Source organism: Alosa pseudoharengus, unplaced genomic scaffold (assembly GCF_046254945.1).
Source record: "Alosa pseudoharengus isolate Yale_2024_CS ecotype anadromous, Long Island Sound unplaced genomic scaffold, YU_APseudo_1.1 YU_APseudo_1.1_scf_14, whole genome shotgun sequence".
Classification (NCBI taxonomy): Eukaryota; Metazoa; Chordata; class Actinopteri; order Clupeiformes; family Clupeidae; genus Alosa; species Alosa pseudoharengus.
Genome location: NW_027468609.1, coordinates 37,234,375 through 37,250,801, shown reverse-complemented (window position 1 = coordinate 37,250,801; position 16,427 = coordinate 37,234,375). Strand labels below are relative to the sequence as shown.

The 16,427-nt window shown below is 40.6% G+C and overlaps 1 protein-coding gene across 1 annotated transcript in view; it reads right to left on the bottom strand.

The window, feature by feature from the left end:
* Positions 1-16,427, bottom strand: part of prag1 (PEAK1 related, kinase-activating pseudokinase 1) — a 63,905-nt gene that overhangs the window by 5,364 nt on the left and 42,114 nt on the right. Inside the window, exons 4-5 of the mRNA XM_076284886.1 lie at positions 6,405-6,544; positions 4,680-5,416 (exon numbers count right to left, since the gene is read on the bottom strand). Of these exons, the coding sequence (XP_076141001.1) occupies positions 4,680-5,416; positions 6,405-6,544 (877 nt within the window). The remainder of the gene's footprint in view (positions 1-4,679; positions 5,417-6,404; positions 6,545-16,427) is intronic.

Sequence of the window (16,427 nt, the reverse complement as noted above, 5' to 3'; positions counted from 1 at the left end):
TGTTTTTGTGCTATAAATTAATAATATTTTATAGCAAAGTTTTAAGTTGACTATTTTAATTGTATGGTTATTTTTTGTCAACATACACTCACAACCTACTGTCGTTAAAAGTGAGGCCTAAGCAAAATAGGCTACACCCTGCACACGACTGACCCCCTTACTCGACACGCTCAGTAAAGACCTTCCGTCGCAAATTGTGAAAAACATTGTTGTATGTCATAACAGACGGGATAATAAATTGCATAGGCTACGGTTTATATTGCGTCGCTTTACACATAATGTTAGTTGCATTGATTAAAAACTGTAACAATAATAGTAGCCTACATCGGGTGGCATAGCAGGCTATCTGTTCAAGTCATAGGTGACACCCAAAATGAATGACCTCCCCTGACAAGAGTTCGCGATAGTAAGTGTCTACATTGATGCACGGAAAGAACACAGCCTCCGAATTCGCACATAGAGCTCACAATATCATATCCAAAAAAGTTAAACGTACAAAGTACAAAGCGAAACTCATGGCTGACGTAGGCTATCTTCTTGAGCGGTCACTGATTGAGACACAGAAAGTTCTCAAGAACACTATTAGGTCTTTAAACATTTACCTAATATTTGTAGTTGCTTTAAAAAAAGGAAAAGCAAAGGTGACAGTCCTCCCCCCTCCTATTTTTTTTCTCATCGGATCTGCATCGATCTCAAATATAACATTTCTAAAATCAAACTGACGGAAATCCGTCCTATGACGGAGAACTTTAATCCTTGAGGGTATGTGATGACGAGGGGCTATTTTAATTCCAAAGGCCAAGGGAAGTTTGTCAGGATGCATAGTATCCTGGATCCATGAAATAACTGGCCTTTAAAAATAAAAATCTGCCTGCCTCTATGGGAATTTAACATAGGGGTGTGAACACTTATGACCCCTGTATTTTAAGGAAGAACATTTATTTACAATACATTATTCATTCACAAAGAAAATTGGTGTCTTTAAAGGTTGGATATTTCCTAATTTTTTTACTTAAGGCATTAAGATCAATTTCCAAAAGATGATTTTATATTCCTATTTTTAGTCAACTTTAGCATGGGTTCAAAATCTTATGAGCCTCACTGTATGTTCACAACTTTGCCAGTCTTCGTCAGTGCTAGTCTAGTCTTGTCCCGTGTGTTAGGCATATAGGCCTAGTGAATGAGATTGTTAACAGAACTGTTTATTCTATACGTTTTGCTTAGTTATTTAGAAGGAATTATTTTTCATTTTTTGCTCATTATATGTCCCTTCACAACCCGTACTTGCTTGCTCTGATTTGGTAAGCCTTAAATTAAATATACCTTTTTTTGCACCTCATCGCTGCTGTTCCTCTGACTCTGTGGCCAAGCCCTAAAAAGTAGACGGAACTCGAGGCAGTTCCATCACAATAGTATATTTTAGTAATATTTTATTTTATTAATGACCCATTAAGGAAAAGTGAATAGAACCTGGAGGTATCCCCACAAAAAATCTGTTCAATCCTTATTATTACTTTTCATTGAAAGCCACAACTGTGCGAGCAGCATGCGTAATTAGGAAATAGAAGCCACAGTCATTCTGTCAAACCATGACTTCCATTACCACTGTGTGTTATCTAGTTACCAAAAATCTGCTACATAGGTTTAACTTAGAAGCTAATTGGTTTATATTAACACCTAGCAACTCCCAACTGTTAAAAAAGCTTCTGAAACTTGAGTTGGATAACTAGGTCAAGACATGTCATGAAGTCATGAAGTAGTGCTCTACTTTAGTCAGTATATCTCAAACTCAGATCTTTAAGAAAGCCTGCTTTCTGGAATAACCCCCAGGACTGTCAGAGAGCATGGTAGGAGGCAGAGCTTTTTGCTACTTAGTGCCTGTCCTATGGAACAAAGAAGTGATGATCAAAGAAGTGGACACTTTCCACCCGTAAAAGTGGAGTTTGTGATTCTGACGAAGGGTTGTTGATATTTGAGTTCAACAACATCCAATCAAACTTACACCCTTACCTTCTGTACTACTGAAGCAATGTGTTGATTGGGTTGTGGTGCTTTCTGCCAGTATTTGTTTTGCCGTTTACAAAGCCAACATGGTGTACAAACACAGAAGTTATTTTTTGTCAAATTCAGCAAATTGCTCCTCAACCCCTCTAGCTGTCTGTTTAATGTAAAAAAAAGAGTTTGTACACAGTCACTGCCTTGTAAATGGGAAACAAAGGAAGGGAAACATTCTCCCATTTGTGAGCAAATACTTTTTTTTAGGTGCCTACAGTTTGTGTTACACCTGTACTGTGTTATGCATATTATTTCACACCCACAGAGCTTAACTTCAGAATTAAGGTGGCCCAATAAAAAGGTCATCATCTATTGATTTACATTCATGGGAGAGGAAGGGCCCATAGGGTCTTGGATGAAATCACACAACCAATCAAGATGTTGCTTCAGGGCTGTGGGGTGTAACTTGATTGGCTGTTGAGCTCAAATATCACCAACATTTTGCCTGAAATTGCATCTTAACTCATTGAATGCCAAGCTGTTTTCGGAAGCTTTGTCCTAGAGTGCCAGCAATCTAGATTATTGTTGATGATTTTTGTAAAGCCACAGCATAATCTGTGTTATAGCTATGAACACATACAATGGCTTGTTTGAAAGGTGAGACTTTAAGCTCTCAGTGGGTGCAAACCGTGTATTTCTACACGCCTCTGTTCCTGAGAAATCCCAAACTAAACAGTGGCTATTTTTCATCAAAATCGCTGTTTTTTTTCTAGAAATGGAGATATAATGTCTTTCATGAAATATGAAGTGTTGCCTGTAAAGTTTCCGGGAAGTGACCTGGCGAGACTGCCACCTAGTGATAGACCCATGAAAATGGCCTGGTTTTGAGCTGACGTGCATGCGTCACTGATTCGACCCAAAGCAGCAACCGAGTTATAATAAAATGTCCAGATTGTGCGTTTTCATGAGTTTTCGATCGTCATATATTTCATTTCCATTCATCACAGAGTACCCAAAATCACATATAAGGTGTGTTAGAGCATACATGGGCAACATACGGCCCGCGGGCCACATCCGGCCCGTGGGCTTTCCCTGACCGGCCCGCGTAAGGTCCGTGAAAGAACAATAGTCAAGAGCCTAGCATAGAGATAATGCATGCAAATCAATATCGTTGTTTTTATTTTGAAAGCGACTGCTATTTGTACGCCCATACATTTGTGCGTGGATGCATACGACGTAAACACCCTCATCTGATGTGCTGGTGAATAGAATTTATGCTTCTGCGTCGAGACAATGCAGTTATTTACGTCGGCGTAAACCTTTCAAAGTTTTGTGTCTCTTATGTCTGCGTCACTCACCACCGCAAAGGTTGTTAGAACGAACTTCTACTGCTGCTCGTTGGCGATACGAAGTGTTCATTTCAAAACGTTACTGGCAGATAGACAGTTTACAATCGGATAACCCCGTAATTGTAACCAAAATATGTCTGAGTTTATTTGCAAAGCTTATGTTAGCGAACTAGTATGATGCTACTACCCACAGGTTGCTTGAAGCAGCCGGCTCAACACACAGAGCGAGTTGACCAATCACAGTTATGTGCATAAAGTTAAAGCAAAAACATAGCCTACATTTTTTAAATAGTTTTCTTTGTGCATGTTGATTAACTAATGACAGCCTACTATTGTCTGCTCCACATTTTTGTAGTCTAATTCTGCATAGAGTTAATTTAATGATGGTAATGATTTAATGATGAAATATTGCTGAGTGTTGATGAAATGGTGGCACAGGCCTATCGGTTGTACTGACTCCTTCACATTTTCATGACCTAGCCTAATTATATAGATATTGTAGTACTTTTTTATATCAGTCTTTGAAAACTGAAAAAAATGTCAATGTCAAAAAATCATTTTCGAGAATGAGGATTAAATACTGGACATAGATTAAATATTGCTGTTTTTCCTTTGTCTCCCTCACATTTTTATCTGTTCTTACGACTAGTAAACAAAACCATATGATTTACTTAATGTTATACAAGAACAGAATAGAATTGAACAGAATTGAGTTCAGACTTGAGTTCGGTATTTTGGGTCCGGCCCTCCTCAACAGTCCCAGTTTGTCATGTGGCCCCTTGGGGAAATTAGTTGCCCACCCCTGTGTTAGAGTGTCTAGTTTCGTAATTTAAAAAAAAGCTAAAAACGTAATATTACGTTTTTGGCACTCAATGCATGGGAAGGAAAAACGTAATATTACGTTTTTGGCACTCAATGAGTTATAGTTAAGCCTTAAAATAAGGAAGCCAGCCAGACTACCCAATGCCCTTCTCTTTCTATGTCTCTTTTCTTCCACTCTCACTATGAAACTTCCCCATCACTACTTTGTTTACTATCCCTTGCTTCATGCTGCCCATTGTAGCCACCTAATTGTAATTTACTACTGTAAGTGTTTCCCATACATTGACTTATTTGTGGCGGCCCACCACAATATCAACATTGACCACCACACAATGATTTTCCAGGTTGTACTAAATTGTGCTTAAATCTGGTTAGCATCATAACCACACTGTGCTAATTTGTTAAAAAACTGTTGCATTCAAGTTAATTCTGCAAACCAACTACCACAAATGGAATTCAATTCTCTGGGAAACACTGTATCCTCTTAGGTAAATGGCCACTACTGCTTGTTACCTTGACAGCATAAGGTTTGCTTGCATCTGAAGCACAGGAGGCTGAGTAGTAGATCGCATCCCCTGCCTGGCAGCTAGGCTTGTTGCAGGTTAACTTGAAAAGGGACCAGTTGCTCTCGTGGAAGCGCAGGGTATTTCCCTGGTTACGAGTAAAGTGGTCTTCGCACTTGATGGCCAGCCTGCGCAGCGACTCTGCGTATAGCCCACCCAGCTTGGAGTAAATACCCTCTCGACTGTCCATGTTGCTGAGCAGGGTCTGCAGCTGCAGGGTAGAGCCAGAGGGGGCAGGACAGCTCAGTTGAGGTGAGGAGGCTGTTGTCACACTGCCACGGCTGTGACTACCCAGACGGCCCACCACACCCAACCTTGCCTCTTCCACTATGCAGGAACGTAGTGGCCGGTTCAAGGGAAGAGGACAGTTTTCCAGACAATCAGAGGATGAGTATAAGGGTCGTGCATCCACAGGACTGGAGGGGGCACCATCAGGCCCACAAACATTATCTTCTGATTTATAAAATGGCAAGCGTGGTCTGCCTCGCATAGTCACTCCTCCCCCCGTCTCGCCAGGTGCTGACACCGTGCGATTCACTAGCTTCTTCTCAGGGAGAGGAGGTGGCTGCAGTTGCTGGCCCAGGCTGTTACTTGGGTAAGGCTCAAAGTTGGGGGAACTTGCAGTGGTGACAAGAGGGTTGGTGGAAACCAGGGATGGGCATAGTTTTTTTGTGCCATCCAGCCCACCTAAAGAAAAAGAGTTAAAGAATTTAAAAAAACAAATTTGCTCCTCATTTCCGGTCTTTCATTTAATGTATTTTCTAAAATTATTTGAGAAGAATAACCATTTAAGACATTAATTATTTGTTTGTTAGCACATTAACATACACTCTACATGTAAAATGCAAGCATTAAATTAGTTTAAAAGAGTGTATAATGAATTGTTAAGAACTTGCAAAAACAAGGGTAGGCAGTTGGACTTGACTTAGGGTAATCTTTGAATGGGGATTTACTTGGGACTTCGTGACTTGACAAACAAAGAATGTGTGTGTACTACTCTCTGCTACATCTAAACATCAGAATTTTTACTGAAGGCTCTGATAGTGAGCAATACAGTTTAAACAGTCTGACTAAGAGCACCTATGGTTACTGTTTAACAGGAGAACACTTTAAGCACCTCTGCCAACTAATACTTTTAGGACTATATAAAAACTCCTACCATGGAATCTTAACATGGCCTAAAACATAATCTTTTGTACTTCTCCTAAATGTTTAATTTAAAGATTAAGTATAACAGCTTTAACATATGCTGAGGTCAGATGTTTTCTTGATCAAAGTCCTTCTCAGAGACTTGAGAAAATACATGCGTTTGAACTAGGACCCCCGCCCCCACCACACACAATAGCAAAGCATGCACGAGTTAATCTTTAAATCCTGGAAAACATTCACAATTCCGCCTTTTTATATGAAACACCACCTCTCCACCTTTTGGTTTGAATGTTAATAATCAGTGTCTTGATAAATACAGTCCTAGTTTGAATACAAAAACAGAACCAGCTGCAGAATGACTTCCCCCCTATTTGAACTATGTCACAGTTGTTTGGAGATCATGCCAATGATACAGTATATTTGCAAATAGCCATCTAACTCCCTATCAGGTTAGGAGAAGGGCTCCATGGCAAATCATTCGCCTCATACCCATCAAACAAAATTATTTACGTTGGTTTACACTCACAGGTATCAGGCTGAAGTGGAGTGGAGGACGTCGACAAGCTGTTGCCCAATTCTCGCAGAGATTGTGTCAGACTGTCCACTGATCCCTGCTGACTCACCTTATCCAGCTCCACACTGCTCTGGCTCATCTTAGGACATGGCCTGCACAGATGAACAAGAAATGTAGACATGTGATTGGGTTCATAGCAGCAAGCACATGCCTTTTTTTTCTTAATCTCTTTACCCTTTGATTGATAGTACATACATTTGCGTGCCACCAGAGATGGTAAAAGTACACACTTTCCATACCCAAGTAAAAACTCTAGTAAAAGTATGAGTAGTAAAAGTAACAAAGTAACCCCACCCCCCCTCCAATTCATAAACTAGCACACAAACTTACCCTAAACATAACCCATTACCCCCCCCCCCACACACACAGCATGAGTTGCAAGAGTAGAGAATGGAGAAAATTTGACAGGCATGATCGTCAATGTGCGCCAGTCGTATTTTGTACCGTTATGTGGTACATCTACTTTATGTTTTTTTTCCCATTATGATAAACATACTATAACTAATGAATACATGATCATTTTGGGAACAGTTTACACAATTAAATCTTGTTTTAACAATAGGAACATTTGTAACTCCCATGGCCGTTGCTAGCAGATGAAAACATTCGGGGCTTGGTCCATAGAGTCTAAACGGTTCTCATAATTCCATTTTGCCTGCACTTGCTGCTCACATTTGATAGATTAATCCACAGACTCTAGCCACATATGTGCCACATTTATTGAATAATATGGACAATAATATTTTGACAATTAAAGGATGTAATGACCTGTTGCTATCTTGACATTTCTGTCAAAAATGAACTATAGGCTATAGCCTAGCCACTTAGCCGAATGGTGTTTTAAATAGCAAAGATGCATATCATGTTATGTTTAACTTAAAGGTAGGGTATGGGATTCTCTTTTTTGGCCATTTTTGCAAAATCACTTGAAATCCTATTACTAATGGAAATTAAACAAGCCAATCATCTGTGGAACAGGGCTCGAAAAACTCCATCCAATTATTTCCAAGACCACCTAGAATCATTGGACAGTAAGTTCGTCAATCTGTTGGTCATACTATACCCCTCCCCCCTCGCGTGCGCGTGACCCCCTTTGTGCACATACTCAAAGCTCGTGACCCAGTCAGAGCAAGTGCGAAGTGCAAGGTACTTCCATCTGACATTATCCTGCAGTACCGGAGCTAGCTGATAACTAGAAGATAATGGCAGACAAGACGCCACCACCACCACTACTAGCAAACGTAAAAATGAAATCTATATTTGAGAGAGCAATTGCAAACAAAACGGCTGAAAGAGTAAAAGCGAAAACAAAAGTCATCCTAGGCGCTGCTTTCCAACGTTGGCGACAACTGAAGGATCAGGAAGGTCTACAAACAGATGCGGCTGTGGCATTTTTTCTGCTGAAAAGCCGATGAACTATTAACCTGCGCGGACACGTTATGGAGTATTTTTGTCATTTATACAACAGTAAAACCACAAAGTTAACAGGTCATTATGGGCTCTTTCCGTGAGCATATTAGCAGCTACATGTGGCTAACACAAACAATTGCAGTGTTGCGGTCCTGGCTATTGGCTTGTAATCTTTTATAGTCAACGTCTATTAGTTATGGAGCTAAATTTGTCTCAATAATATATGTATATGCGCAGAGGGGGATCCACAAAAATTTCTTGATTTGCATGTGTGTTTTGATATCCACAAATAAAAGAATCATATTTGTTTTTTTAATTATATTTTAAATATCTGCATTTGTGGATCACCAGCACACGCATTCTTCGCTTTCCAAAGTGTTTTTGAGACGTTCTTCGCATGAAAGTCGCACAAATCCACATGCAAAAAAATCATATATTTTGTAACTTGTAAATTGTTTTTCACAATTGTAGATGTGTATGACAAATTGAGACAAATTTAGCTCCATAATTAGTTCATAAGTCTGTATTTTCTTATGTACTGTATTTAAAATCATGCGCCTTCGGACATTTGAGGAACTTCGGGCATTTGTGTGACTACTTGAATTTCCCCTTCAATAAAGTATCTATCTATCTACAACCCTTTTGGAGGTGAATAAAGAATGTAGAACTAGCTAGCTAACTAACCTGCCTGGGGAGGAAGCTGATGTGAGCGATTGTATGCCTCATAGACTATACAGTCTATGGTATGTATGTATGGAGACTAGAGCTCGTATAGTGCAGCCTACGCTAGCCTGGTTCGCTCTCACGCATCTGAGTTTTGGCTCGTGCATGATTGCACGTCCATGTTCTTCGAATCTGCTGGCCGTTTTGCGAATCCCATACCCCACCTTAAACTCACTGAGTGCCAAAAACGTAATATTACGTTTCGCCAGGTCTCGCTGATCACTTCCCGGAAAGTTTACAGGCAACACTTCATATTTCATGAAAGACGTTATATCTCCATTTCTAGAAAAAAAACAGCGATTTTGATGAAAACTAGCCACTGTTTAGCTTGGGATTTCTCAGGAACAGAGGCGTGTAGAAATACACGGTTTGCACCCACTGAGAGCTTAAAGTCTCACCTTTTAAACGAGCCATTGTATGTGTTCATAGCTATAACACAGAATATGCTGTGGCTGTACAAAAATCATCAACAATGGTCTAGATTGCTGACCCCGTTTACACGAGCATGTGTATTTTTATAAACGAAGACATTTCCCTACGTTTGAGCCTTTCATTTAGACGCAAACGGAGAATTCGCCCCGTAAAACGCTTATCCAAAAAAACTCCGGCCAAAGTGTTTTTTTTGGAAAACTTTATGCGTTTGGTTCTAAACTGTGGTAAACGGAGTTTTGGGCAGCCAACGTCACAGTATGCGACAGAAGTACACCAAATGTGCGACCAATGTTTACATTTACATGTTCTCACGTGCAGGGTTTTGATTGGTTAATGTGAGCTTGAGGCTATCGTTAGACTGCCACTGTGGTTTGGCGTGCTCATGACAGCATGTATGTACACGGGTTTGTGTAAATGCAGTTTTATTTGCAAACGTAGATGGCCAGATATTCGTTTAGGAAAATACCCTGCTTCGTGTAAACGTAGTGTAGGACAAAGCTTCCGAAAACAGCTTGGCATTCAATGAGTTAAGAAGAACGAACCATTGAAGACTCACTAATTCGATTCTACAAAGGCAAAGTAAGTATAGGTCAGCACGGATTGGCCATGCCAACTAGGTGAGTGCAGGGCAGGCTGATAACCAACCTGAACTTGTAAATGACGAGAAGAGCATAAATCCGCCATCTCCTTGTCCTTGTTGCCTTTATGATTTCCTTATAACTTTCTTATACCAAATAGGAAATGCAAAAATTGACATGCCCAGCCCTGGAACACTCTCTCTCTCCTTCACTTTCTTGTGCGGGCTCTAAGTAGCCTATGTTCCAAATTATGCACAGTGTGGAAGGTAATGTTCAAGTGAGATCTGTGCATGAAGGAGAGTGAGAGGACGCCCGTGTCCTGCTTGTATGTTTGATAAATAGATCCATCTCATTTCAAGGTTTTAATACATGATCGGAATATAAACTATATGCCATACCTAATGACACCACTGGGAACTCTGTTACCATGTAACTCCGTTACCATGTAACTCCGTTACCATGACTTATAAAACATATATGTCTTAGACTACATACTATGTAAAGCGACCGTGGGTTTGAGAAAGGCGCTATATAAAATAAACGTATTATTATTATTGTTATTATTATAAGAAATGTATGTCAAAACTAGTCAGTCGCAAAATCTTTGGTCATATTATAGGAAACAAGTGTAGAAACACTTCTATATGAGTTATTTTAGTGTTATATACAAGGATACAAGGAAGTTTATCGTCACATGCATATAGTTACTGGAAGTAAGAAATGCAGTGAAATTATGTCTGGTGTCAGCCTATTTGTGCATTAATGGGGGGGGGGGGGGGTAAAAAGTGCAGTAGAAGAGGGGTTTAGTAGATTAAGTGGCAAGGGCTGCATAAGAAGGGGGGGGAGGATTGGGATGGGGGGGGGGGCACCAACAAGGAGCACCCAAGAGCAACAGGGGCAAGGAAAAACTCCCTTACCAAGGAAGAAACCTTGGGCAGATCCACGGCTCAAGGGGCTAACCCAACTGCCAGGGGTCTTGGTGTGTGTGTTGGGGGGATGACAGGGGAGATGGGATAGTGTGCTGTGTATGTGGGGAGAGGGCAGTGTGCAATATGTGTGTTGGAGAAGCTTCCTCATGAGACAATGTGCTGTGTATTGGGGGGGGGGGGCAGTGTGCTGTAAGTATGTTGGGGATGTGTATTGGAGAAGCTTCCTGATGAAATAATGTGCTGTGTATGTGGGGGGGGGGGGGGGGCAGTGTACTGCAAGTATGGTGAAGGGACTTACTATTGCAAGCAGAGTACTGTATGTATGATGTATGTGAGTGATGACAGTGAAGATGTGTGTGTGGGCGGGAGGGGAGTGGAGCAGGAGCAGTGTGTGTGTTTTGATAACCACATGTATGATGATGTTGTTTTTTATGGTAAGAAAGTGATGTTCATTTTCTGTAACTCCGTTACCAAGCACTTTCTGGCTTTAAAATCATATGAAGATTTAATTTCACCAGATCATTTTGTGCTACTATTTAAGTACATGTAGGCCATACATGGGCAACATACGGCCCGCGGGCCACATCCGGCCCGTGGGCTTTCCCTGACCGGCCCGCGTAAGGTCCGTGAAAGAACAATAGTCAAGAGCCTAGCATAGAGATAATGCATGCAAATCAATATCGTTGTTTTTATTTTGAAAGCGACTGCTATTTGTACGCCCATACATTTGTGCGTGGATGCATACGACGTAAACACCCTCATCTGATGTGCTGGTGAATAGAATTTATGCTTCTGCGTCGAGACAATGCAGTTATTTACGTCGGCGTAAACCTTTCAAAGTTTTGTGTCTCTTATGTCTGCGTCACTCACCACCGCAAAGGTTGTTAGAACGAACTCCTACTGCTGCTCGTTGGCGATACGAAGTGTTCATTTCAAAACGTTACTGGCAGATAGACAGTTTACAATCGGATAACCCCGTAATTGTAACCAAAATATGTCTGAGTTTATTTGCAAAGCTTATGTTAGCGAACTAGTATGATGCTACTACCCACAGGTTGCTTGAAGCAGCCGGCTCAACACACAGAGCGAGTTGACCAATCACAGTTATGTGCATAAAGTTAAAGCAAAAACATAGCCTACATTTTTTAAATAGTTTTCTTTGTGCATGTTGATTAACTAATGACAGCCTACTATTGTCTGCTCCACATTTTTGTAGTCTAATTCTGCATAGAGTTAATTTAATGATGGTAATGATTTAATGATGAAATATTGCTGAGTGTTGATGAAATGGTGGCACAGGCCTATCGGTTGTACTCTCCTTCACATTTTCATGACCTAGCCTAATTATATAGATATTGTAGTACTTTTTTATATCAGTCTTTGAAAACTGAAAAAAATGTCAATGTCAAAAAATCATTTTCGAGAATGAGGTTTAAATACTGGACATAGATTAAATATTGCTGTTTTTCCTTTGTCTCCCTCACATTTTTATCTGTTCTTACGACTAGTAAACAAAACCATATGATTTACTTAATGTTATACAAGAACAGAATAGAATTGAACAGAATTGAGTTCAGACTTGAGTTCGGTATTTTGGGTCCGGCCCTCCTCAACAGTCCCAGTTTGTCATGTGGCCCCTTGGGGAAATTAGTTGCCCACCCCTGATGTAGGCAGTAGGCACATACAAACTGACATATTGTTCTTAACTTTTGGTTCATTAATTGGTTAGTGGCACCAAAAAATCTAGTGGGAGTGTAACTCTGTTACAGCGTGATCTTCCCCGTCTATTTCCACCTGATTGCAGAAACATTTGTTTTCTTTTTCTGTAGTTCCGCGGTTCCTTGATCAATTGCGCAGCGAATTCTCAGATGAAGCACCCGGCCTAAAATCACTCGACGGCTCCGCGGACCAGCAGTCTCCACGTTACGTTGAGTCAATCCACGGTGCTGGTCATAGTTTGAGAAACGCTGTACTAGCCTATGTGGTGCACCCCTCTGCTTTAAAGGGACACTTCACCTATTTGCATTAAGCTTTGTATCGTTAGAAACCCAGTCATGTTTTTGAATGGTCGTGCATCATTCTCTCATTTTCCCCTGAGACGGGAGAAATACGGATTTCAGTGTTGCAGTTCCTGCTTTCAATGACCAAAAAAAGTCATTTTGCGTCAATGAAAGCAGGAAGTCTCATATCTTTGTTGAGACTACAAACACTCCTTCCTCATTTTTCCAGGGGTTGGGACCCACTCACGCCTATTACAGATCAGTAGGTGGGACTTCACTTGCAGAAACTAAAAGCAATATCCGCCATCTTTTTTTAAGCTAAGTTAACAGGCTAGGCTCTTGTACTGCGGAGAAGGCTGAAAGTAATGACGATGGTAATTTTGAAACTAATATGGCAAATGGGGAGTCTGAAGATCTGGTGTGCGAATCCGATGCTCGTGAACAGTTGAGGATGATTGAGGAACAGGAGGCCTGCAGCAAGACCTGCCTGTCAGTTAGTAGAGAGCCCGGGCCGGCTCGAGCTGGGGTGGACTGGTGGTCCTCTCACAAAATCATCTAAGGAAACGGCAGTAGGCCTATGTATTTGGATGTGCAGTGGCCTTACCCATGTAAAAACAGAATGCATAATAACATTTTGTACTAGAACACATTTTGTACATTATATAATTGGAAACGTACTATAATTGGAAATGTATTATTCTAGCAATATAAATGGCATAGTGCATGGTATTTCCATAACCATGAGATACGCGCTTCACGATGATGGCAATAAGTTGTTAACAGACATTCACCAAGACAGCCCAGCAGCAATCTATCTAAACAATTTTGAAATGTTTCCATATGAAGAACAGGACCTTAGTTATATGGCCACAAGATTGAGTGTAACATAAAACAATGATTGTTTTAATTTTAAAATCCTTATTAATGCCAAAGGAACTATTAATGAGTCTCTCTGTGTGCTTGTAGATAGGCCTTGGCTAGTTCCTGGGGGAGTGGCTTGGTAGGGCAGCAAGAGCAGTGGAAGGCAGGGAATTATGTGAGTTGTTGGCTTTCATCCACATGAGCCAAAAACAAATTTTTGCCTTTTTCTCGTTGAAGGCGGCACTGACTTCAATAATGACTCCACATTTTTACTAGCCTGGAAAATCCAGACCCTGGTAATCTAGAAAGATTAAGGGTCTGGCCACGAATAATGAAAATGGCCCAACTCAAGGGGCGGCACCAAGCATGCATTTGAAAATCTCATTGCACTCAATTGGATCACACTTTTGGATTACTGACCGATTCCAGACTTGAGACAATTTGATAACACTATGACCAATGTTAACTGACTGATTCGTTGCAGCGCTGTCGTCATCTGTTTAGCTCGCCTCATGGTCCGTCTATATCAGATACAATGATATGATTGGTTCCTCGCGATGCAAGTGGTAAAAGTAACGTGCATCGTTACATGCTGGCTGCAATACCTGTCTAAAGAGCTTACAGTTTATATTAGAACTGGGTTTCTAGCGGCGAGCGCATCGCATGACCCCCCCCCCCCCCCTTTAGGCAGAGTAGTTTTAAAAAAATAAATCAAGCAAGCTTGTTGCCTACTACCAAGCCAAGGATGAAGTTGCAGAGAAACAAACATTCTGTTTGAGGTAAGCTTGCTCGCAGAATAGGCCTAGTAGTAAAATGTCGGAATATTTTCCCACAAAAGAAAATCAAACAAAGAATAGGGTGTTTTGTCATCTGTTAACACACTGAATTCAACAAAGTTTTCCATTATCATGTAACCATTGTTTTGGCATTGCCCCTTAGGTGTTTTTTTTAGGTGTTATTGCCCCTTACAGTTGCAAAGTCAACCCCCTTTTTGCATCACTATTGTTGTCCCATCCATTTAGGTTGCAATCAGCCTTGATGCTATGAAAGCACACAATAAAATAATTGATAACCTGCCTCAAAAAAGTAACAAGCCAGTTTTGAAAATGTAAGTAGTAAAGTAAAAAAGTTATATAAGCTAAAATAAATACTCAATAATGAAAATGCTACACAGTAGTACAGTACAGTACTAAAGTATTTGTACTTCATTACTTCCCACCTCTGCAAGCCACAACAGGAGCATACATGGATTCTTTACCTTTCATTCTTTTTACACTCAAAAATGACGGTCTTCCTGTTGGTTAATGTTTAATCATTCAGAGCTAGTGTAACAAAACCACAGGAAGTGGTATACTCTTGGCTATAAAAGGCCAACACAAGACACATGACTAGCTTCACTTCCTTCTATAAGCCTATGGCTGTTTTTTTTTTCACTGAGTGTTTCGGAAACATGCATACTCCACAGTGATAAGACAAGATGTGTCTACCACTGCACCATCTATTCCGTGAAAATACTAGGTAGCTTAGGGTGCATTACTGTCAGGCCATATCTCAAACACGTTCCATTTGCTAAGTTAGGACACATGTAACTCCTCTCTTAGTTACTCTCCATTGGCTTCCCATAGCAGCCAGAATTAAATTCAAGTCCCTCACTCTGCCCTATAGGACACTTACTGGATCTGCCCCTTGCTACTTGAATTGCATGTTCCAGCTCTACACCCCCAATCGCCCACTGCAGTCCTCTGATGAGCGTCTGCCGTGTCGACCAGCCATTAACGCTAAGAGGTCACATTCAATACTCTTTACCTCGGTGGTTCCTCGTTGGTGGAATGAGTTGCCTGTTGTTCTGCGGTGGTCCTGTGACAGTTTTGAGACTATGAGAGGGGTTTAAAGACTCATCTGTTCAGTTTACCTTCCCTGCACCGTCCTACGCTACTTTTAAAAGCCCCAACTGCCACTGATATGTTGGTCATTGTAACACTAACCAACACATATTTATGAATACTACATTAAATTGTTGGCACCAAAATCACCTAATAATTACACAGTGTACCTTTAAGATATGTTTTTCTTAAATCTTTTAACAATAGCTAAAACTACACCACACACTTAGCTGAATAGCAAATGTTCAGCTTAAAACTATATTTTGCTCATTAAACACCAACTCTACATCAGAATCAAAAAAGTTCTCCACAAACACTGCACCAATACCAAAATCACTTTTCACACACAGGCTTATTTAAAATACCAACAGCTGGTGGCATTACAAAAATGTCATTACTTTTCATGTTTCAGTTTTCTTCCAAAATCATTCAAACAAAATGAAATAATAACATACCTCTGCTGAAGATAAGCACAGAAAAAGCATAGTGTTTGTTGTGGCGTATTTAAAGTCAACCTCCGCAAATAACATCACAGCAACATTTATCAGCAGAAAATAAATCACTTGCATTATAGTAACCACACAGCATGCAGTTCTATCCTTCAGTCCTCTTCTTATTTTTGCTATCAATTCTCATGCACACAGTGGGGGCACAGTAAGCCTTAAGGGCAGGGGGTTTGGCGAGTGACCCAGTGAGGAGCTGCCAGAGGGGACAATCTGCTCAGCCTGCCCCTTGTTATGGTTCTATGAGGCACCTGCTGATCATGGGTGACTAACCTGTAAAACCAGCATGTAAATGTCAGTGTAAGCTCACTACCTCCAAGCAGTGAATGCAACCCTTACTGTGAGACATTGCTGCATATTCAGGTTATTATAAACTCAAGAATGGGCTTTGATAGCTCAATAGAGTAAAACAGATTTCTAAACCATCTGGTCATTAAATGATTCACTGGTACAAAACAAGTGGTAGCTCATAGCTCACAGCTAGCATCACTTGTTCTTTCCAGTCTAGCCAGCTTGTGATTTATCATGTTCATAAATGTGTTATACTGTAATGTGTAGAACGTGTTTGTGTGTATATGGCTGCTATATGATACTAATATACGTGTTCATGGATGAAAACCTTTCGAGTGTGTAACAAACTCAAGCCAGGTTGTTAC